This window comes from Gastrolobium bilobum, unplaced genomic scaffold (genome assembly GCF_033153095.1).
Source record: "Gastrolobium bilobum isolate Gb01-03AN ecotype WA unplaced genomic scaffold, APGP_CSIRO_Gbil_v1 utg5371, whole genome shotgun sequence".
NCBI classification, from domain to species: Eukaryota; Viridiplantae; Streptophyta; class Magnoliopsida; order Fabales; family Fabaceae; genus Gastrolobium; species Gastrolobium bilobum.
The window spans coordinates 9,485-34,964 of record NW_026895568.1 but is presented as its reverse complement, the minus strand read 5'-3'; the positions used below and the strand labels follow the sequence as shown (position 1 = coordinate 34,964).

At 35.8% G+C, this 25,480-nt stretch overlaps 3 protein-coding genes across 3 annotated transcripts; 2 read left to right on the top strand and 1 right to left on the bottom strand.

Moving 5' to 3' along the window:
• Positions 1-4,652: 4,652 nt before the first annotated feature.
• Positions 4,653-8,686, top strand: LOC133317068 (30 kDa ribonucleoprotein, chloroplastic). Its single transcript, XM_061518871.1, has 4 exons — positions 4,653-5,049; positions 5,368-5,466; positions 6,499-6,792; positions 8,243-8,686. The coding sequence occupies exons 1-4, from the start codon at positions 4,690-4,692 to the stop codon at positions 8,354-8,356; spliced, it is 867 nt and encodes a 288-aa protein (XP_061374855.1). The 5' UTR covers positions 4,653-4,689; the 3' UTR covers positions 8,357-8,686.
• A 4,319-nt stretch (positions 8,687-13,005) lies between these two features.
• On the top strand, positions 13,006-14,106 carry LOC133317112 (RING-H2 finger protein ATL52-like). The gene has a single exon (XM_061518939.1). The coding sequence runs from the start codon at positions 13,006-13,008 to the stop codon at positions 14,104-14,106; it is 1,101 nt and encodes a 366-aa protein (XP_061374923.1).
• A 4,586-nt stretch (positions 14,107-18,692) lies between these two features.
• LOC133317082 (transcription factor bHLH71) lies at positions 18,693-20,277 on the bottom strand. Its single transcript, XM_061518898.1, has 3 exons — positions 19,889-20,277; positions 19,020-19,430; positions 18,693-18,791 (listed from the first exon to the last, which is right to left on the bottom strand). The coding sequence occupies exons 1-3, from the start codon at positions 20,258-20,260 to the stop codon at positions 18,693-18,695; spliced, it is 882 nt and encodes a 293-aa protein (XP_061374882.1). The 5' UTR covers positions 20,261-20,277.
• Between the last annotated feature and the right edge of the window lie 5,203 nt (positions 20,278-25,480).

The window sequence follows — 25,480 nt, the reverse complement described above, 5'->3', positions numbered from 1 at the left end:
ACAACGTCACCGACGTCTTCATCGTCGACTAGTACGAACAACGATGTGTCGTCGGAGAGATCAGTGGTGGATGATGAAAGTGGAGAAAACGAGGATGAGAGTGCCTACGATGGACCCTTGCACACCATAAAAACCTTGGAAGAGGTTCTTCCCGTCAGTACACAAATTTTATTTCTATAAAAATTTCAAAATTTTTACATTTTTACGCTATGACCGTGTCGGACACGGTCAAAATCGCGTGTCCCAAGAGTCAACATGTCCCAAATTGTTGACCGCGTGTCGAAATGTGACGGAGCGTGTTGGTGTCCGACATGCATTTTTTCTTAAAAAGAACGTATCGGTGTATCACGGGCTTCCAAAACTGATCTAATCCAGACCGCGAACACCCTTATTGTGTACTTCCCTTTTATATTTATTACTCTTATCAATAGTAGTGATAAACCCAGATAGGCTCGGCTAGGTCAATCCAGGAACCAATAAATCAATTCAAATGAAGCAGTAGATCGGCCAAGCATTGAACCGGTATGAACCAGTGCAACCCGTTCATTTTTGCTGAAAATCAGTGACCTGGCCGATTCTACCAGTGACCCGACCGGTTCATAAAAAAAAAATTTCAAATTTTTTTTCCTATAGGATATCATTTTTTTTAAATTCACAAATGGTTTTTTTTTAAAAAAAAATATTTGAGTGACTTGTTGCTTATTGACTTACATAGATTATGTAACTATAACACTAATATTATCTTAGTTATGCACTATGCAATGAATTTTTATTTAATTTATAGCTAGAGATGTCATCTACTGAATCTGAAGTACTCGTATCACAAGCATTATATGTTTGTTTGATCATTTGTTAAATAATGTGTGTGATTTATTATTTTTCGTATTAAAATATTTGAAATTGATATTACTTTTTACAAGTACTTGACTATGTTTATAATTTTTTTAATATAAATTATAGATTTGCATATATTTATCGGGTCATGCAGTTAAATCAGTGATACAATGACCTAGTACCTCAATTGAGTCAATGATCGAGCTGGGTTTAATCATTGCTTATCACTTATGTTGCACCGACATTTTTAAAAACCTGAAGTGTCCTGTCCGACACTCTCCAACACTTTGACTCACTTCGACATCTATAATATTTAAAATTTTATTACATATCATAAAAAATATAATTGATATTTTACTAAACTGATATAATAAAAATTAAAAATAAATATCGAATAAATATCACTAAAGTGTATAAGAGATTTTCAATTTGAAAAATATAATAGTAAATATTTACATTTTATGTTTCTTTGCAAAATTGATGGGTATTATAAGTTTAATTGTATTTTTTTATTAAATTATTGATATTAAATACAATATACACTATGTAATATCCAACAAATTTAATATATATATCTTTAACAAACATATCTTTGGTAATCGATTATCAACCTCGTTACTGTAGAGGGAGTATCTCAAAACTTCCTCCCTTGTTTTTGGTAATCGATTATCAAAGATGTGTTAATCGATTACTCAACTAGGTAATCAATTACCATACTCAAGGTATTGATTACCAGCCAAGACAATGGCTGATTTTTGCCTTCCCTGTTTCAGGTAATCACTTATCCTACTGGGTCAAGCCATTTTGACAGCATTTTGGTACATTATGGACCATAGGGACTCTTCCCTAAACTCACATAGAACCTAATAGACATTATATTCAATTAATCTAGCATGCATATAGCCATATTAAGGCTTATTCACATGGTCTATCCACGAATTTCTTAATGAATACCCAACTATCTCATATACACATATCAAGTGGATATAACATCAAAGTCCATTACATATTATCCAAATGTACATATACAAGTCCACGTACAAGTCTCCAAAATGAGTTATAATATACGCAAAAGATACATAAGTGAAATAACCTATACATATGACTCAACGTATACCCATATGCATAATAAAAAAAAAGGTATAGACATCCCTATACTCTCCAAAAATACATATATGACATATGAGATATAAATATACACATCAAAATAAATCCCACAAGCATGCAATATCATGGCATTCTAGCCTGACCTCGCACCCTGTGATGCTCCTGCACTTTCAGTACCTGCACCTGAAATCCCCATAATATGGGGTGAGATGTACATATATATCTTAGTAAACCAAGTTTCCTTGGAGATTTCCTCCACCTCCAAGTTCACTTCAGCATAAAAGCAATAAATCATATGATACAACATATACATATCCATGCTATGCAAATAATGCTCATCCAAACATTCCTCCAGAATGCTCAGGCAGCAATAACAATGAATCCTACGGGCCAAAGAAACTATACTCTATGAATTACACAAGGAAATCTCCTTGATACATACCAAGTACAAGAATATAGCATACACATACATATATCAAATGCATCACATTAAATCCTTGCAATTACATATGCCACATAAACCACTACCCCTCCAGGGTATGGTGGAACAAGCATTGGATCAATCCCAAGGTCTGAAAGCTTACCTGCAATAGCTTTTCTATCAAATCTTTCCTGCACACCCAAACTGGATCCAATGAGATTCAAGTATCCAATGGATTCATGCTCTTTATTCCTCCATTGAAGTCACTCCTAGAATCAAATGACAACAAGGAATATCAATCACCATTAACCATTTACTTGTATTACAAGAAATCACCCTTATTTCTGTGTGCATTTTTCGAAAATCTTAAAGATTGAGCAAAGGATGATTTAACTTCATTTCTACCAATTATTTAGGTTCCTTAACATATATTCCAACATGAACTAAGGCCCAATATCAACCTAACCTCATCATCCATGAAATATATCTAAAATGACAACCTAAATATAGACTTATCAAAAACTTAGATAGAAATGGGCTTTCTTACCACTAATGGCTTCACAATCAAGCAAGGAGTAGATTCCAACCTTTTGGCGAGATCAAAAAAACCTCCATTGCTCCCATACTTCACAAAATCGCCACTTTCCCCTCTATTTTTCTCCTCACACATACACTTTCAACCAATTGTGAATTATAGGTTAGGTTTGTAGGGAGTTTTAAGCAACTTTGGTTTTTACTTCAAGGCAAATGGATGACTACACTAGAAGTTTGAAATCAAGCTTCCAAGGCTATGGTGTTTGCGGGTTCGCATGCAGGAAAAAAAAGAAATTAATGAGTTTATGTGCAATGACTTAAGATATTTTAACTTACATATGTCAAAGCAACTTTAAGCGGTATTCCAATCATGTCCTCTCACCATTTAACTAATATGACGTGATTTTAGACTTTCACTAAAATTATTTTACTATTTTTCATTCAATTATTTTTAAGTTACATGTAACTTTTGCCTACTAGCAATTATATTTCTTCCAAAACTCTCATTTTTTTGCACGTTTTCCAAATATGTCTTATTTTTATCTAATTAATTTCTCACCCCAAATAGACCAGAATTACTATGATTAAACCATTAATCAAAGCTTAAATTCATATTACACAGGTTATGATCATTATAAGATGACCCGCAAGGGAATCAAAATGGTTATAGGGTAAGGGACGCCTTTACATGGCTTGAGCTCCGCCATACAAAATCTTTTACATAAAGAACCCCAAAATTTGGGCACTCACAATTTGAGCATTAGTCATTTCAGTTAAAGACTACACGTTCCTTTATATGCTTGTATGCAGAAACTCACAAAAATTTTGGTGTGTTTGTATATATAACCCACACAAAGATTTTGGTATGTCTGAATGAAGAATTCAAAAAGGTCTTGGCTTATATTCATTATTCATGATATTATTTTCTGATTATAAACATATTTTGAGAGAATAATATTTCCAGTAAAGTGGCTGAATTGGGTATAGTATGAAAACTCTAATATTACTGAGATTTTTCTCACGAGTGTTTATGTTAACCTTTCTAGAAAGTAAGTATGTCGATATATGTAACTTTAGAGTAGGATAAAGCATTATGGTTAAAGACTATATCGAGTTCAGTGGAGTAGCTGATTGAATAGAATTGTTTTTTTTTTAGTTTAGATGATGATGATATAATATAGTCCATTTTAAATGTAATAGTGAATTTGACTTCTGTCTTAAGTATACTCAAATTTTAAGAATATTTTAACATATGTCTTATTTAATATTTGATGTGTTAGAACCTCATTAAATTTCTCATCCTCTTATTTAAAATAAGATTTAACAATTAAAGTAATATCTGCTATGCTAGCTAGTTATAGGGTATGTTACACACTACATAAATTAAAATTTTTTATTTAATATCATCATGTGTTTTAATGTGTTAAAATTTAACTATTTTGGGGCTTCGCCCCTTAATGTTATCAAAAAAAAAAATCTAACTATTTTAAAATCAACATATCAGAATATTATGTTGTGTCCTATATTGGTGTCTCTGCAACACAAGCACTTACCATGATTCAACAAATAATGTAACTAAGTTTTTTAATATTTAAAGAAGAGAAGCATTATTTTTATAATCTAAAAATTTTATAACTTTTTAAATTTTATTTTTTCATCGTTAATTTTATAGAACAAATCAACGTCAATCTAACGCTTCTCTTTAAAGAATGAAAAATATAAACGAAATGTGCAATACTGTCCCTTATCTCTTTCTCCACCCCGTTGTGTTGTTGTGTTCATACAACAAACCAATGACTACTTTAGAATCAGCTCTCGCCGTGTTCGCACCTCATCGTTTTTCCAATAACTATCGATTCACTGCAAAACCACCCCATTCCATAAAGTTCCATGGTCCCACCTCTCTCTTTTCTCTTTCCCAAAACCTACTCTTCTCTTCCAAGTCCACCTCCAAAACCCGAAAACTCTGCTTCGAGTTATGCTCTGCTTTGCAAGAGGTAGCAGCAACACCAACAACAGAGGAAGAACCAGAGCAAACCCAACCAACAAACAACGCCAAGACGAAGCTCTACGTGTTTAACATACCTTGGTCTCTCTCATCGTCAGACATCAAGGAACTCTTTGGCCAATGCGGAACTGTAACCGACGTCGAGGTTGTTTTAATATTCTGTTTTTGCGTGACATAAACTAGGGCACGCAGTTTTCGAATTTTAATTTTGAAAATTATGGTTTTTATTTGGGATTATATGTTATTAAGAATTTTTTTATCTTATTCCGGAATAGGACTATTTTGTTGATGTGTTTAGTTACTTTGACTCAATATATAGACCATTTTCACGTTTTTTCTGCATAATGATACAATATTGATATTTCATTTTGTTTGTCATGTGAATGGAGTACTTTTTGAAGAGTCTGAACTTAGTATTCTAAGTCATTGTGTAATTTGGAGAAATGTGTTTTGGTTATAGTAGATAATAAAGAACAAAAATGGGAAGAGCAGAGGATTCGCCTTCGTTACTATGGCTTCTGGGGAAGAGGCTCAGGCTGCTGTTGATAAATTTGACTCTCATGTAAGTTGCTTCAATTTTCTTTATATTATATATATATATAAGGGCATATCAAGAAAGAGAACGAAAGGTGAAAGAGTTAATTTTGACAACATGAGCAATCAAGATTAGCTCTTACACTCCCTATGTAATGTATATTTAGTTTTGTCCAAAGAGTAAATTGGATCAGTCTTATGGTGTTTGTTCTAAATTGGGTGTTCGTTGCTTCCACTGTGTTAGTATTTGGTCTTTGTTGTGGTGAATAACTCCGATGAATATCTTCTCAATGGGGGCTCTAAAATTATGAATCTTCTTAAATGGTAGAGACTATAGTCCGTAATGAAAGAATCCTCTAGTGTAGTAAACCAAGGAATCACATCATTTTGAATATGTACGGAGTTATGCAAATATAACCCAGAGAGTGTATAAGTCAAATGAAATGATGATAAAATACATAATTGCTTTCCACACAAGCCATAGCCAGTTCATTTTATTCTCAATCCTGTTATACCACCTCCACCTCTTACTTTCCACATTTTTTTGCTGCATACTGTAGTACTTACAAGAGATTTTGAAGTTTAGTAGTTTGAGGTCCAACTGAACATGATACGCAACAACTTGTCTCAACTTGGTTGGGACTCTACAGATTTATTCTAAAGGCTAGGGTTTATTATAGTGTGAACTATCGTTTCTTCAATACCTTTCTGCTCTCGTGGAAGTGTGATTTAATTTTATGTTTTTTATGCACATCCAAGAGTCTACCAGCATTTTACAACAAAAATTGGCATCTTTACCTAAAAAGGAAGTTGTCACTTTCCAGTGGCATGTAGTAGGATCTCCTTATAAATGTGAGACCATGTTAATGACCTTTATATATGTTTTACATCTGGCAAAGCACTTCTGACATCCTGGAAAGCAAACCTTTAGGGGCGATTCTTTGAGATATCTTAACTAGTGTCTAAAGTGAATGAAAAATAAATTTAGAAATATTGCTTTGAAAATATCTTTCAAATCTGTATCACAACAATTTTGTTGACTTAAAATTGTGGGATTCAGGAAATATCAGGACGGATAATAAGGGTAGCGCTTGCAAGGAGGTTCAAGAAACCTCCTCCTCCACGTCCTCCAGGCCCCCCTCCTGGTGAGACACGTCATGTAATTTATGTATCCAACCTTGCATGGAAAGCAAGATCTACCCATCTCAGAGAACTCTTTACTGAGAATTTTAAGACGCCAGCTACAGCCAGAGTTGTCTTCGACAGCCCTTCTGGAAGATCTGCTGGGTATGGATTTGTTTCTTTTCTTACAAAGGAGGAAGCTGAGGCTGCCATTTCTGCTATGGATGGGAAGGTAATAATCATCTTGTTGATGGTTACTTGCTCTGCTATTTCTTTACAGATGCTGATAAATTTTGCTATTTCATGACCGAGCTAAACTAATTGTGTTCATCTTTTATATACAGTAAGATTTATTGACTTTAAATAGCTATGCTTGTAAAAAATAATCTTTAATCAAAATTATCTTTCGTTAAATATCTTTACATAGCATTTTAGGTGTTCATGTTTAAGTTCAAGAGAATTATACTATAGCTTTCTTGGATGTAAAATCACAAACTATCTCAAGGAGACTCAATTATTTTCTGGATTATGATGGCTAAACGATATTTGAGTTTCTAGGTTATAGTTGTCTTTGTGTTTGAAAGATTTTAAATGGCTGGAGGAATACAGGCTGAGTTTAATTGAAATGGTTTTGTTTCATATTGCCATTGTGAAGATTACAAGGCTACATATGGTTGCTTCGACCAACATATGAACCAGCCTATAAACTTCCATCACCTTCTGATTTGTTACTTGCTCTTTATATTCTTTACTGTTCTAGATTTATGTACACAGATTTTGATTCTAGATTTTTTTTCTTTCGGCAGTTGAACTCATTCGCTGCCATAATTACAATTCTAGAAAGTGGGCTACTGCCCTATTTAGCTTTCTGCTAATAGTTTTGTGATACGTAATAGAATCAAAATTTTAAATGATGGTTTCCACATTTTTTATAAATTTTTTTTTTTTTTTGGGTTATAGTAAGTGCCTTCATTTGCATCTACTAGTATTTTCTGTGCCAATACGCTTTTACAATGGCCAGAGTATTATGTGACTTGCCAAGTATTGGATTCGAGTTGCAATTCTGAATGGTGCTTTTGTTTTAAACTAGGCATTATTTGGATCGTTGTTAAGCTTAAGTATGTAGGTGCCTTTGAAAAATGCTACATTACAATGATGCTAGAGGTTAATTTAAGATAGTATTGAGTTCTTATGCGGCTTTATGGTTAAGTTGAAGTCGGATGGTGCTATTGGTTTTCATCTTGTATGTAGAACTGCCAGCGAGAACAAAAATGAAGTGGAAATAAGATGACTGTGGCAGACAATTTATAACAACTAATGTTGGAAGTTGAATTAAACTGGATGTCTTAAACAAAATAGACAAGATGAATGGACTAGTAATTAAGTTTTCAAATTTACCAGCTGTTTATAAGTTCTATACAATGAAAGTTGTGGAGTTACCTGAATTTCATGTCTTGAGGAGTTAAAAAGGAGCATCGGGGTGAGATCACTTGTCTGTTTTTCATTCTTTATTTGATTCAACTCTTTCCTTACAACCCAAGTTGTGTCCATAGTACTCTATGAGTGAGTTTCCTCTTGTTTGTTCTAAAGTCACTAACTTCAACTGCATTATGTGGATAAAATTTCCGCTAGTCATTTCCTGCTCTAGGAAAATTCTTCATCCGTTACCTATCCCTTTGCAGGAGTTAATGGGACGACCACTTCGCCTCAAATTCAGTGAAAAGAAAGTTAAAGAAGCTGGAAGTGAAAACAATGATGAAGACCAAGTTGATGATGCTCAGCTGGAAGAATCATAAATCCTAATTATTCATTTACTGATCTTTGGTCGTGGTATGTGGATTGAGAGGAAACCTCTACGAGCTGGAATTTTGCCTCATGTATACAGAATATTGATGGATGGCTCTTTGCATTCACAAATACCTTTGAAATGTGGGTGAAAATTCAAGAAACTTCTCAGTTTTTCATATAAATCTCTTATCTGAATTTTTTTCACTCCCATTTTTAAGGGTATTCTTCAGGGTTGATAAAACTCTAAAATCTTGTTAATTATTTAATAGTTGCAAACCATGTACATTGAGACTAATTATGTTCAATCCATTATCTTGGAACCATAGATATCCATCTTGTACGCATGATTCCAAAGTCTGAACCTTTTTTTAAACTCTTGGAATTTCATGCATATATCGAGTTTCTAGCTTCAATGGTCACTTCACTAAACTGCATGAATTACTAGCTACGGGGGAAAAAAAAACTTTGTGTACGCTTGTGATGACCCGCATCCAAATCATCTGCGGTTTCATTATTCTGAGGCCAAAATACTGACGTGAGTGTAAGAAGCAAATTAAGACATTCCGCTGAGGCATTTCTGTTTGAGTTTGACATGATGACATGTCTGTTGGGATGACTTGGGCTACACTACTATCCTAAGGTGATGACAATACAGTGAGGAGGTAAATCTATAGGCTAAAGCACCATTTTAAAGTTTTTGGACAAAAGAATTGTCCGGTTGAAGTTGATTGGATAAGTTTTTCCAAAGTAATGCAGTCAAACATGTTACCTATGCTGACGGGACTCATGCCACGTCAGCGCCACGTAGGCAGTCCAATTACCGTAAATCTTCGGAAGAGCATAACTTGTGACTCGGGTATCCAAATCAGATAATTTTTTTTTTGATTTCACATAACTTTTCGAGATCTACGCAATGATACCTCATTTGACATATTTTATCTCCCACAAACATAGTTTGAATTTGTAACAATTGTATCACAATCACAAGAGTGTTTATTCATAAGACTATGTTTGTGGGAGATAAAATATATCAAATGAGGTATCATTGCGTAGATCTCGAAAAGTTATGTGAAATCAAAAAAAAAATTATCTGATTTGGATATCCGAGTCACAAGTTATGGTCTTCCGAAGATTTACGGTAATTGGACTGCCTACGTGGCGCTGACGTGGCACGAGTCCCGTCAGTATCAGTGACGGACGAGACTAGTCCTGTCAGCATAGGTGACATGTTTGGCTGCATTACTTTGAAAAAACTTATCCAATCAGCTTTAACCGAACAATTCTTTTGTCCAAAAACTTTAAAATAGTGCTTTAGCTTAAATCTATACTAGCTGATGTTTTGTTGTGGCCTAACCCTGCATCTTGTACAATGAAGAACTTTTCTTGTCAGTGTCACTTGCACTCTCATAAATTGTTTGGGTTTCTCTGCAGTTGAGAATCTCACCGTGATTTTTTTTAACATATTGAGAGCCTATAGTGTCCAAGTAAAAAATTTCACATCATCCTATAAGCGAAATTCAAGGGGGGAAGTTGATTGTTTGTGGAATGTGCATATAATCTGACCAAGATTATATTCTCTGCTGTGTGTCTCCCACGTTTAACAAATTATTGCGACATCTGCTTTTTAACGAAAATAAAGCTCAACACGTTTTTATCTGTATTATTTGACTTTATTATAAAACTGATATCAAATCATATTAAAACTTCTGTATGCAAATTCATATGTAATTTAACAATTTTATAATCTCCTTAAAACCCATACTTTGCAGGTTTAGTATATAATCTCCTTAAATACGAAATTATCCAAGGAAAAAAGAAAAAGGAAAAGAGACTCAGTGACGTGCCAGCTAAGTCTTAATAGTAACAGTGACTTGAATGTTTAAAAATGAGGGTCCTCTTTTCTTTTGTTGTCAAAAGACTAAAAAGGAGTTAGATCAGGAGTGTCTTGGCTTTTGTGCATATGATTATGTCTCTGCACAAGTTGAAAAAGAGCCCGATTCTTAGGCATTATGACGGCACATCATTCAAGCTAATAATTTCGTAAATACAGACAGCAGGAAAAAAAGGAAAATATTTTTTGAATTCAGTTCTTTAGGGAACAGCGACATTTTGTCACTCCTGTCAAAAAAATATATTAGACTGTCACGTCAATAGTAAATTATTTCAAAATATCACGCGGCATATTTCGTTACATTATGTAGCGAAATATATTTGCATATAATTCGCTACACAGTGTAGCGAAATATGTCATGTCAACATGCACGGTCAGCAAAAATGACACGTGTCAAACAAGAAGAATCCAAGCATAATTCGTTACACAGTGTAGCGAATTTTTGGCTGACTGTGCATGCTGACATGACATATTTCGCTACACTGTGTAACGAATTATATACAAACATATTTCGTTACACAATATTGCGAAATATGTCGCGTGACATTTTAAAAAAATTTACTATTGACGTGACAACGTGATAAATTATTTTGCGAGGTGTGGCAAAATCGTCGCTCTCTCATTTTCCAGGTCATGCGAGCAATTGGACGCCTAAACTGACCGATAATTTAGCAAACCATGTTTTGCTTGGAGAATAAACTTAGTTTTTTTTATAAAAGCTAAGAGAACAATTTTTTTTTTGGTAAGCTAAGAGAACAAACTTTATTAATTAATGATATTCCTTCCATTAATTATTTTAACTAAAATTAACAATATACTAAAATTTTCTTATCGTAAGCATGTCAAACATGAATATTTAAATTAATTTTCATTATCTTATGAAATATTCTCCCACTTATCATAATATATACTTTCTCATTTATTCGAAGAAAGCAACATCTACTGTATGATCCGAAACCAACTTGAAGTATGATATTTTGTTAATGAATCGTTGAAAATAAGTGTGCATTAGGGGAAGAGAAATAAAAGAAGATCACATCTAGATTCTAAAGAAATAAGATCACATCTCTTTGCTTCTCGTGACCACAAGACGGCTAGACCCATAGGTTAATTTTATTCTAGCCATATATATCCCTATGCAAACGCAGGGAATCATTTGATTTGGAACTTCGTAGATAAACACAAATCTAATAGGATTGTGTGGCTTCAGACAGAGGGAAGCCCGTCAAGTGAAATTGATAAGAGAAGAGATGGCTCAAGGTTTCTGAGGAAATGGTTGGTAAGGTGTTAGGTGAAAAGTGACAACTATATTTGACTGTAATTCGCTTTAAAACATGTACTTTGTTATTAAACTGTGCCTTTATTCCCTCGTGAATATATTCTCCTAATCAAGTTGACTTGCAAAATAATTTAAGTTATCATATGAGTAAAGATTATTCATGTAACTTGGAGACTTTTCATTTATAGTTATCTATAATTTTGGAGGATTATAGTTCTAATTTTGGATTTAATTTTAAATATTGGGATATGCTAAGTCATATTTCTGTATAAAGTTGGGATCACACTTGGCCTCAAGTTGTGGGGGAGAAAGATACTTACTGTTGGGATCATAGAGAGAATATATGCAAAGTAAAACAGGATAGTCATATGTTTAACACCCACAAATTAAGGAGATATGATGCACAGAGTAGACAATTGTGCACCATATTTAACGACAGAAGTCCTAGCGTTCCCAACACATAGATTCACTGCTAAACTGGTTTTTGGATCTTCTATTTTTTTTCCAACAATATTGTTATTTGTTTACACTCTAGTCCCTACATGACACAATTTATTAGGAAATTTCTTTCTGAATTTGTTTTGCCAACAGGCAATAACATCATAGTGATATACACTGAAAGCAAAAAGCCTGAAATTTCCAACATATCCACTTGTGTGTGTCAGATACAGCTAACTTTACAGCCAATTTGGCTCCACACATAGCTAGACCCTCATTAATGAAGTTCTTCAGTTAATTTGGATGTCACTTTGTAAAGGACTAAAATGTCCTGCTACTTGTACTTGAATAGTTTTCAGGTTAAAATACTTAAAAGAGAAAAGTATTTCTATTTTATAAATTCTCAATCAACATCACAAGTTCACCACCTTCTCCTTAGTCAACAAATCATAGTAACCAAGAAAGATAAACTAGAGGGCAGAGAAATCTATGAACAGAAAAAGAAAAAGAAAAAGAAGGTGAAAAAAAAAAAAAAAGTTAAAGCACGCTCATCAGCACCCCATTTTCCTTGTCTTTGCCCTGCTTACTATCTAACACCTTTGGCCCCTTTTCCACGCTATCTTTTCCCTTGATAGAAACATAACCTCTAGCAAGTCTCCCTGTCTTCTTGTCCTTTCTCTTGCACTTTCATGTATATTCTATAAGACCATTACCCAGCATCTTGCTTGTATGCTACTAATCATTGTTATGAGATAAAGCTTCTCAGTTCTCACAATCTCAACCTTTAATTTTTCAGGTTATAACGTAACATATACATCTTCTATGTGTTTGCTTACTGCAGAAGCTCTTGCTATGGTTTTGTAACTTTTCTTGCTTGCTTCTACGTTTGTCTGAAGGTCAAGTTCTTCTGTTTTCAATTCTAATGTTCCATCAATCATAGCTTACTTTTGTTCTAAGAAAATCCACTTTGCCATAGAAGGAGGAAATATGTTTATAAGATTGCTCATGTGTTAGCATATAGTATATACTGCTACTAAGGTTCTCTTGCCATGGCATCTCTAGGAAACCCAAGAACTTGGGTTCCATATATGAACAGCAAAGACTGTTCTCAAGGATTTTGTAGCTTGTACTGTCCACAGTGGTGTTATGTGGTCTACCCTCCTCCTCCTCCTCCTCCTTTTGAATTTCCTGATGATGATTCAAGTCCAAATTTCTCCCCTCTCGTTATTACAATCATTGGGATCTTGATCAGTGCTTTTCTTCTTGTGAGTTACTATGCTATAATATCCAAGTACTGTGGTGGCAGAGAATCTTCACAAAGGGAAAACCATGAAGCAAACGTTGAATTGGAAGAGAATCATAACCCTTCACTCCATGAGCCGTGGCATGTTTCAACCACAGGCTTAGATGAGGCTTTGATTAAGTCCATAACAGTTTGCAAGTACAAGAAAGGTGATGGTTTGGTTGATGTAATAGATTGCTCCGTTTGTCTCAGTGAGTTTCAAGATGATGAAAGTATTAGACTCTTGCCAAAGTGCAGCCATGCTTTTCATCTTCCTTGCATAGACACATGGTTAAAATCTCACTCCACTTGCCCTCTATGTCGTGCTAGCATATTTACCTTCAATGCTGCAGCATTTAATGTTCCAGTCCCAGTGATAGAACTTCCTTCAAGGAACGAAACTTCTTCAGCAAATCAACATGCAGATGAAAACTTAGCTGTTGGAAGAAACAGTGAATTGGATGCAGTGGAAGAAGAAAGCATGCATGTTAGAGCAGTTCCAAAGACTGCATTGCGTGCTTTTAGTGATTTAAGCAATTTGCAGGGAAGGCATAGTATAATTGAGATTAGAGATGAAGACTATGAATCTATTAGAAGGTCAGTATCCATGGATCATTCATTCCAAAGTGGTCTTTCAGTTGCTGATGTTCTGAACATGAATCAAGACCAAGATTCCCAAGTAGAAGGATGTTCTAATGAAGTTGGTCCATCAAAGAGATCAAGTGGTGAAAGTAGCAAGTCTAGTAGCTATAGAAGAAGGGTTTTGCATTGTGTTTTGAGTCCAATTACAATGAAGAGATCCTTTTCCAGTGGAAGATTCTCGCTTACTAGGAATGGCAGAGGAAAGCAGGGGATTTTGCCTGTCTGAGAAATCCCTTTTTCTTTTTTCCTTTACCTTTTTTCTCATCCTCTTTCTGAAAGTATGATCAAGAAGAAGAAGAGATTGACCAAATTTTTATGTGAAGGTCTTATATTAAGTATTATATGGTATACTAATCAGTGTGATGTTAGCAATAGCTGGAAAACAAAACTTTTTTTATGTGTATCTTTTATTGGTTTGTATTTGATCAGTGACTTAACGTTTCAGTAAAGATCAAATGCTATGTCTCTCTGTGTGTTATTAACTAGAAAGATTTACTCAGCACCTCGAACTCTCTTTATTTCAGCATTGGAACTTGGAAGCCATATATTGCAGCTTTGCTGCAAGCTCTGTATCAAACTATCACCCAGTCCAGATTATACGCACTTTCTTTCTAATGACATTACTTTCACATGATTATTCCACTCATGCCATTTTCATAATTAAATTTTTCCTCACTTTATGAATTCTTCATGAACCAATAGTTCTATGTGCAATGTAAAAAGGGGGATACTACTTGTGTACCGAAGTTTGTACACTGCCTACTTGTAATTTTAACTTTTTAAATTGATAATTTTTAAATGTTTCACTAACTTAATTTCTAAATAATAATATTAAAATCTACCAATAGAAAAAATTATCAATGCAATACAATGAATTACTAAAAACCTAAGCAAAATTTAGTAGTTTTCACACAAAATTAAAACAAGTACAAAACAAATAATGTGCAAATAACAACATTCACGTGAAAATGACGTACGCTTTATGATTCTGCAAACCATATTTATTCATCTGCTTATGCTATCCACTTACTGGGCAATGATACACCCACTTACTAGACCATATCAGTGTGTGTGACTGATTTTGATGCCTCCCATAAGGTGTCAAATCGGTGGTACAGAAATTGCTATCAGTGACCGTAGCCCTCTCCATTATTAGCAAGATAGAATAACGTGCCTTTAAATAATTGTGTCAGGTTGTCCCGGTAATTGGGCCAGATGATGAATATTCACATTTCCTTGAACCATTCATATTTTCTCGAAGCCATTCATGCCAAAGTATGAATTTAAATGAAATCAGCGATTTGTTATCAAATCTTATACTTCATGGAGTTAAATGATCCCCTCTAACATGTCATATAATATGAAAAGACTTGGATTACGTGCGTTCACCCTATGACCCTATGAACTTCAAAGCATTGTAGTTTAATCGCTAATCTAGTGTGCGTTGTGACCGAATAATAATCACTTACAGAATTGTAAAATAGAAAATAAAATAAGGGAAAAAAAGAATGGAGATACAGAATTTACCATTTACTTAATTTTCTTTAGCGTTATAAGAGAATATAAATTGATTTAAAAATTCTGAACAATATTAAAGTCCAAATTCAAATTATTTAAAAAAATAAAATAAATTAAGGACCCGCTTTCTCATAAGCCATACCCAACAACACTTTGGAGAAGAAAGAATATGAAGGGTTTCCTCTTTCGGATGGCCCAACCATTGGCGGCCCAATGGTTCAGGCCCAGCTTCAGCCTTCTGCTCACGTCAGCCTTAGGAGCTACCAAGGATCCCTCCCCAACCTCCAACGACTCTACCTAGGAGAAGCACTAAAACGTCCTGTCTTGGGACCCCGACCCCCAAGGGAGACCGCCACAGTCACCACAAAAGGAAACTGCCCCTTTGTCCCACGCTGACATCGCCATGGGCGCAGCGCTGCTATCATATCAGCGCCTGCCACGCCCAATACTGTCACCCGTAGTGAATCCCAAGGAGGGTTGACCCCCTCCTCATCAACTCACACCATGTGCGCACCACCTTCCCCTATAAAGAGCCCCTTGGGCATACCATGAAAGGATCTTATCTGATGTATAGTTATTATGCTCATTTATATTAAGTCACATATACTCATACTGAATCATCCATTGTTATCTTCTTGTCATCATACTTGGTATAGTGTTTTCTAGCTTAGTCTTTACTTCTGCTAGTGGCATAATGGGCTTATAGATTCCAACAGTAGATCTATACTACTGTGATATGTAGAAGAATTGGCATGGCTAAATTTATTTCATGACTTGATTCACATCATCTCAGACTTCAAGGTTGCTGGTCAATTTTTGCAGCTTTTATTTTGTATGATCAGCTTCATACATGTTTGATACGAGAGGATCGAGATTTCCAAACTGTTATAAATATCTAAGCCAAAACAGAAAGATCATTCAATTAAGTGGGTATGTATAATGCATTCCACATGAATCATGACTGGACTTATTTTTAGAAAAATAATAAAATATAATTGATTGTAATCCATAAGAATTATAAATAATTCTAAAACGATAAAAGTATACACTAACAACAAATCAAGAAGATAAACTAACAAAAACTATTTAAAAAAGTAGTTTTTTTATATTTCAGCTATATGACAAGTCTCAATTCTCAAAAGACCTATTCACTTGAATTCTTAATCCTCCATGCACCAACGCAGCAAGCATGTGGAAAGAAAAATAAATTGACGAGCCAATAGTGTAATGTAATAGGGTTTAACTTTTATGTTGCAGAAAAGTTTGTCTGTCTCTCTCATAAAAAAAAGTGAATCCTTTGCAAAACAGTTTGTGTCAAAAAATTTGCCTATGTATTTTGGGGAATATAAAGTATGTGGCAGATCAAAACTTCTCCAGCAATTGCATGAATATTTTTCTCAATGTAATTTGTAATAACTACATTCCTAAACCAATGAGTCAACTTTACTTTGTGTGGAAAAACCGAAAATGGGTCATTCACATTTCATAACGGACTTGAAATTACTCTTAGAGTGCATTTAGAGTTCATAGGCCCAGTATATTTTTTGTCTTGTGGGTTAACAGCAAGCCTTGGACACTACCTTACATAGTATTGGGAAGCCACTTACCAACCCAAAATGGTAACTGCATCAAAAGTCAATATGCATTGGCTCCATTCTCTCATACCCATAAAAGGATGTTATTTGTATCTTTTTCATACACTATTTTTAAGCTGCTTTATTAATCTGGTTAAAACTTAAAATGATGTTATTTGTATCTTTTTAAGAAAGAAATTCGCTAAAAAAAGGTTATGACTTAACACTACTTAAAAAAAAAACTATATAATGCTTTGATTAATTTCTCTTTCCTTTCCATTTCATACTCCAAACAAATCCATCCCCACACACATGTCTAGGGATCATCCATGCATGTCTCTATGTGCTTCTGGTTTACACTAGTGGACACAATGACTTAATGAGGATATATCATCTATCAATACCACATAAAGAAACAAAACTGGAAGCTGATAATCAAAACAGAAGAAAAATTGCATCGATCCCACAATGGCCTTTAATTTGATCCAAGCCTTTATTTGAAAACTACAAAAACGTATCACACATCCCAATATACCAAAAGCAGGTCGCAGACCCTCTTACAATATAATTTACACGACTTACACAAATTCTCTCTTTCTACCTCCCCCGAGTTAAAGTGAAAAATGCTTTCATTATCATTGCCAGGAAGACGAGGATGTAACGAAGATAGACTCTGGTTGAAAACATCCACCGTTTCGAGAAATTTTAGTTTGATATCTCTTCCTTCCCCTAACCCCTTCTTCTCTTTTGTGAAGGGAGTGGATGATATTTTTGAGTATATATTTCTAAAGCTTCAATTCCAATCCCACTTTTAGCTCGTACTAACTAAATTTAATCGTACTCAGCCAAACTAATTTGCTTTTGTTAAGACAAAGTAAAAACCATACATCTTTGCTATTCAATGTTCTCTTCTCTTGTTCTCTAATAAAGGCAACCACCGATTGCAACCTCAGCTAAATCCAAAAGGTGTCTTTAAAGTTTGCAAGCCCCTTTGTCGTTACTTAAAATTTCAGGCCAACGATGATAGTTATTTGCTTGTAGTTTATCTTGCTGGACTAATATGCCCATGTATCTCAATGTCAACTATCACTATTGATAAACAAAAAAACAAAATTTTAATGTGGCCACAGCCTAGCTGCACCATTTTTGTTTTCTACTTCATCTCCCTGAATATATATATATATATATCAGCACATAGAGAATGGTTGGGTGGGCATTTGTCTATTGTGAAAATTTTGTTCAGCGCAATTTCATTCAAATATACAGTTAACTAATTTTTTTTTCCTGTACCAATGAATTGAGAGAAATTTCAAATAATAAGAAAAATATATTAATAAGACACTTATAATTATATGTCCACCATTATCCATATATGCAGAAGATATCACATCACCCTCATTCTGAAAGGACCTATATTAAGCCACAGGAGGACAATACAGCTAAACTGAAAACAAGATAAACAGTGTCACCATTTTAATTTCCATTTGGTTTTTAACCCAAGCCAGTCGAGTGGAACTTGTTCCAACACAAGTACTTGAAGGAACCAAAACACCATCAACCGCAGAACTATTGCTTAGCATTAACACTTTAACAGTTCAACTTCACACAAAACAAACACAAATCCAAAATTCAAAGCTCTAGGAAAATATTCTGTCCTCTTTCTTTCTCTCTCTCTTGAAAGGGAAGGGGTTGATTTGGACACTTTACCAAATAAACTTGATTAACAGCAAAGGGAAGCTTCGTCATCAATCATTCTAAGCAAGTGGTGAACTGCCGTTGCAATGTCATCTACTGAACCAAGTTGGCATCCTTCTTCAACCTTCATAAGAAAAAGAGTCAATTTCAGCTAAAGAATCTCTCTCTAAATTTTCATAATCTTATACAATGACAAACATTTTCCATTAATCAAAAGTAAGATCTTAGATTCTCAAAGTACTTCATGAAAAGACTCTTCTGCCTCATTTACTATTTAAGCCTCAAAACTTTTCCAAATTATGCTGACGAGGCAGAAAAAGGAAATGGCACAGTATTATTGTATAGCTCATACCTTGGCATTGATAGAATAGAGTACTAAGGGGTCTATGGTGGTGACATTGAGATGTAGGATGGTTAGGTTGAGTGTTTGAAAGCCAGCAACTAACTTTGATAACTTCGTGGGGCTTCTCCGCGAGAGAATTCGAAGATTTGCATGGGTCTCGATCAAAGTTACCTCAATATCAGCTATGGCTGCCTTAGTTTTAGATGTGTATTTGTTAGGAGCCTGGGACCATGTGTACTGAGGATGCTCAAAAAAATGAGCAAAAGGGGGTCTCATGAATTTGGAAATGGCCGTATCTTCACTGGTTTTTGCTACTCCTTGATGTAAAAGCTGCAACTTTTGAGCCTCAAGGGACTGCAAGAGGTGCTCCAGCTCCTTAACAAATTCTATAGCGCCACCCACTACAGAGGCCTGGTCACCCTAAAACATACAAAATTTGCACATTGAATCAGTAGAGGTATTTGACAAAAGGGAACAGAGAATTTATTTATTATACTTGTCTAGTGACCCAAAGTATGATATCTAACAACACGTTGGGTTTCAAACTTCAATTATTTGGCACCACAATAAGTGCAATACGGTTCAGGCTTCGTACTGTTTTCTTTCTCACGTTCCAAAGAAATAAATATCCAACATAAAGAACTATATCCCTGTACACTTAACACAGCTCATATTTATTCTCATGAAGTTTTGAATATATGCTTGTACGATTTTAGCCTTGCGTTGCTTAGCAGTTTTTTGGAAAGAGAATTTCCACAACTTTGCTATTGGGGACCATAACATATTTCCTAGCATTGTTGTGAAAATTTCCAAGTACATGTTTATGAGAAAGACAAGACAGAGAGAGGCTGAAAAGGAAGGAAGGATGAAAGGCAAACCCTTTGAACGTAGGATTCAGGCATGAGTGAACGCAGAACAGCAAGATGCTCATTCATCTGCTTCCGGCGATTTCTTTCTACTGTAATGTGGGTCATTCTTTGAGTCTCAGCCTCTTCTTTGTTCTCGCACACCCTTGGCTTTCTTCTTCTCTTCTTCCTCCTGCCAGTGGCTTCTGGTTCGCCAGCTTTGCGTTTTCGTGTCCCCAATGCATTGTTATCAAATGCAGGGTCACGTTCATGATATTTCACTCTATTTTCTTCTAATAAGAAACTAGTCTCTGAAGAGTCATGGTTGCTAAATGGTGTTGCAGAGATAGTGTCATAGATAATGAAGTTGGAAAACTCATTAGATGAAAGAGTTTCTAAAGCCATTACTCTCTCCAACTGTTGGTCTGAATTCTCTTATGAGAAGTAAGTTACCCAAGAGGCTTCGTGCGTTGTTAATGGAACATAACAATCATTTATAATAGCAAATCCAAGTCATTGCAGTTTGAGACAAAGGAAGAGATTTTCAAAGTTGATTAAATTTTGGGAAAGGGTAATTTAGATTAGAGGATACGCAGCACGTGAGAATGACAGAAAAGGTGTTATGCTTTTCAGCAATAAGAAAGTGAAGGAAAAGGAAACAGGTCCCTCACTCAACCTAGCTTTGGTTCCCTTCACAATTTCATAGGTGCTGTCAAAGTCTGGCACAGTTTCTGCAAGGGAGAGTGGGTGGGGGACCCAAATCTATATTGAAATATGCATACAAACAACAGAACAAGCTGTACAATAGCTACTCCTCACATTCAAATCTCTGTTTGGGTTTGCAGGAAATGGCTGACCCACATACCCGAGATTCCCTTGTAAATAATTTAGATTTTAGACAAAGACTATAGAGTCTACTTGGGAATTTATTGTACATTCTACATGTCAAAGGCATATCAACATTTTGCCGTTGTTGACTTGTGAATCCAACGATGGCTGTTATAATCCATGCAGGGTTGTACAAATACTGAATCAACAATATAACTTCCCTGATAAGAACTCATAAAATTGTTAGAGCTGTTTAGAACTTCATTATCGTAATATACGAAAACTGCCAAGAAGAACATTTTGATGACATCTGTGAACTGAGTTGGTGAAATGAGATGTTATTTTACAACTTTTCTACTATGACCAGCGCAGCCCCTACTACAAGGGGCGTACTTCCCGTTGTTACGTTGATTGTCAAGGGAACAGTACCATCTGATCCAAGTACTCCCTTTGATATAACAAAGTGTATTGAAATTGATCGGGGACCACCAGGTACTTGACAAGGAAAAAAATTTCAAGTCACCTTGCTAATACGTGATAACAAACATGCAAATGTAACTGCAGAAAATTAAGTCTAGTTTGAGTAAAATTTTGTAACCATTATTATCAATGTCGTATTCTTACGGCATGCAAATGTGTTCGTGTTTGTTGGATGAAAGAGAGATGTTACAAACAATTTTAGCCTTATGTGCTGATGATGACATATGAAGGACAGAAGTCGAGCTTGGACCATGGTCCAAGCTGTCAGATCTCTGTTAGGCTAACATGTGACTGTAGTGTAGGCTTCCTTTCACGAAAAACTACTTCACCCGAGGCCGCAGCGCTTAACTTACATTAAAATCCCCATAATTCATTTTCCACGTTATTTTCCCATTCTATATTGGCTAGGAGATTGAAGCTTCTTTTGCCCCTCCCTCTACTTTTGTCACTGCACATCATATATAAAAACTTCTAAAAGCATGCCACATCAGAAATGCATGAAAATGAAGTATAGCAAACAAACAACGTCTAAGTATGAGTTGTGAGTTGTGTTTGCTGTGAGTGTCCAATCAGTGTATGCAAAGATAACGTACAGTTGCATGTGCATGCAAATGGCTATCGTTAATATTTAAGTGCCATCAAGGATGAACACTCTGTTCAGACTCTTACCATTCTACTGTCAAGGTATTATTAGAATTGTAGCCCAGAGCTTCTAATTTCATGACTACCTTTTACGATCAATTATAATTGTCACACTTACCGGATTATTAACACACAGGGCAGAAAAAATACCTATTTTTAAATTAGATAATAACACTAACAGAGGACTACAACACAGCCAATGGCTGTTTCACCAAAAACTATAACTTCATACAAAACTAATCTGCAATTTCAACCACAGTTGATAAAATATAGGCATATACAAGCAAGATACAAGGGCTGTGCTTGATGACACAAAAAGGGCATCATCAACAGACAAGTTTACCAATCCCGTTGGATATTTGCCTGCATACAAATTATTAAAAAAATTATAATTGAAAGATAGAGAGAAAGCATATGAATGTAGCTAAAGAATATCTTGTACACCAGAAGAAACGTAGTCACCAAGTTCCAATTAAGGGCTTCTTCGAGTGCTGAAGTTTTACTGCCAGGAATAGTATCGGCCAGCATTAGAATTGACACTGCACATTCAAATATTCAAACCAAATCCATCATCATATGCCAAATTGACAATTACATTGTTGGCGTACTCAACAATGCTCAGCTGTGAAATTACGATAATGATACTGAAGTAAATCCATACCACTGCATATTTTATGCCAGTTCAGTTCAAGAGGATCGAATTGCATCAATAGAATCTATACACTCCAAATAAGTGGAAACCTCACAAGTTACAACAAAGTCAACATGACCCATCAAATTATGTTGGACAGTGACTGAATGAATAAAAAGCAAGTGAGAATAACATGTAGGTTGTCAACCAATACCATGGTAAAATAGTACAGGTTGCATTGCACACGGTATTCATTATTAGTTTTCATCCATTGATGCCAAAAGAATGCCCTTCCAAGTAAGATACTTTAACATAGTGAGACATCCAGCCATCCTCCAGGAACTTCTTTGACATGCCTTTCCTTTCTAGAAGAATAGTTAATAACCTGACTTGGGCATCATGAAAAAGTAACGAGCTTAAAACTGTTGACTTCATACAAAATGACTAAACAAGCACTGGAATCTGGATTAAGCTTTATCAGAACACAGAGTGTAACATCCCCGTCTCGAGCCGGTTCAATTAACATACACATGATATAAACAGAAACAGAAAAAGTTAGCTCGTATTTTCAGAAGTTAAGTCTTCCGCTGTTTCTGTTTATATCATGTGTATGTTAATTGAACCGGCTCGAGACGGGGATGTTACATTTATGGTATCAGAGCAGTTTCTCTAGGAGAGCCTGTGAAATATTGCATGAACTGTTCGGGTTGTTATGTTCTTGAGTTTTTCTTGGAATACTATGATATGCATGTCTGATCACCGAGTGTGAGCGTAGCTAACTCATTCCTTTGTGTGAAATATGCAGAATTATGGTTCGCCCAAGAAGGACTTCTGATCCTCCTATTGACCCGACCGATCCAATATTAGCAGATTTGGCAAGACCCCGACTTAACCAGCGGGGAAATACTTCACAGCCAGATCCAATGATAATGGCCTTAACTGAGATGCAACAAAATATGGCTGCAGCTAGGCAGCGAGAGCTTGAAGTGATGATGAAAGCAAATCAAGATCTGTTAGAGGCTAATAGGTTGGCCAATCAAGAAATGATGGCAGCAAGCAGAATGGCGAATATTGAAATGATGAGATTACTCTTGGTTGAGGTGAGGGCGGGTGGGCAAGGTCCACAGCCACAGCCTGAGCCACAACCACAACAGCCTGTTCCTCCTTCCTCAAAATCCCATTGTTGTGGAGGGTGAAGGAAATCATGATGTGAATGAAGAATCTAGTCACAGGGGTGGTGTGGCACAGCCAGCCACTAATAGAGAGCAAAGAGAAAGAATGCTAAATGCCTTCCGAAAACATGCACCACCAAATTATAAAGGAGGCATTGATCCTATTGCTGCAATTCAGTGGTTAGAAGAATTGGATCGCATTTTTACTGTCATGGAGTGTGATGATCAGCAGAAATTGTTGTATGTTTCTTATATGTTGCAGAATGATGCAGCTGATTGGTGGAGAAATACCCGTCTGCCCTTGGAATGTCAGGGTTATGCTATTACCTGGCCTTTATTTGAAAGGCAATTCTTGCTGAAATACTTTCCGGCTGAAGCCCGGATAAGGAAGAAGGGTGAATTTGAAGAACTAAATCAGGGTCAGATGTCTATTGATGAATACTTGAATAAGTTCAATAAGCTGGCCAAATACTCTCATTTCCAGAGAGCTCCACCTACAGAGGATGACTTGATTTTTAAATTTCATAGAGGATTACATGATAACATCTCTGAAAAACTTGCAGGTGACTCATTTGATACTTTTGCTGCACTTGTTAAAAAGTGTAAAAATATTCAAGAATATTACAGAAGGAAGCATAAGGACCAATCTGCTCCTAATTCTGGTCCTAAAAACACCTCTGGGAATTCTAAAGGAAAAGGGTTGCAGGTTAGACAGTCTGATGGTAAGTTCAAAAAGGCGGGAAATTCTAAGCCTGGAAATATTAAGCCTGCTTCTCTATGTGCTACATGTGGTAAAGTTCATGCAGGGGTTTGCAGAAAAGAGCAAAGACTGTGTTACAAATGTGGCCAACCTGGGCATTTTATTAGGGACTGCCCCTTTAATGGGGGACAGGTTTCTACTATTCAGGCCACTCCGGCTCCTATTGTGGTTGAGGAACCATCTCTACCTCTCCCACCTCCAGTTGCCCGAGTATATGCAGTGACTCAGCAAGAGGCTGAGAGGTCAGCTAGTTTGGTGCGAGGTATGATTTCTATTCGTGATGAAATGCTTAGTGTTTTGTTTGATTCTGGTGCCACGCATTCTTTTATTGCTGATTATGTAGCTGAAGCATTTGGTCTGCATGTGAAAAAAATGAAAATTCCTATGCGTATTGTTACGGCTGTGGGAAGAGTTTTTAATGAAGACTATGTTTGTGAAAATGTGAAATTCAAGTATGAAGGCAGGGAATATTCTGCCGACTTTATTGTCTTGCACCTTGCTTCTGTGAATTTAATTCTGGGGATGGATTGGTTGTCCAAGTACTGTGTGAAGATTGACTGCTGCAGTAAAACCATTTCTGTCTCATCTCATGATGAAGAAAGGGAGTCTCCTTATTTGTCTGTACTTCAGGTGGTAAAGGCCTTGAAGGAAGGAGATTCCGGGTATGTTTTATTGGGAGGTCTGGTTGGCGTCAACAAGGAGCCAATTTCTGTTATTCCGATTGTCTCTGAGTTTGAGGATGTCTTTCCGGATGAAATTCCGCACTTTCCTCCAGAGAGGGAAATTGAATTTGCAATTGACTTATTGCCTGGTGTGGGACCTATCTCTCTTGCCCCATACCGGATGTCACCTCTAGAATTATCTGAATTGAAGAAGCAGATTGAAGACTTGTCCAGTAAGAATTTTATCAGACCGAGTGTGTCTCCGTGGGGAGCACCGGTGATCTTTGTTAAGAAGAAGGATGGGTCTATGAGATTATGTACAGACTACCGGCAGTTGAACAAGGTTACTGTTAAGAATAAGTATCCTTTGCCGCGGATAGATGATTTGTTGGATCAGTTGCGGGGTGCGACTGTATTTTCTAAGATTGATCTCCGGTCCGGGTATCATCA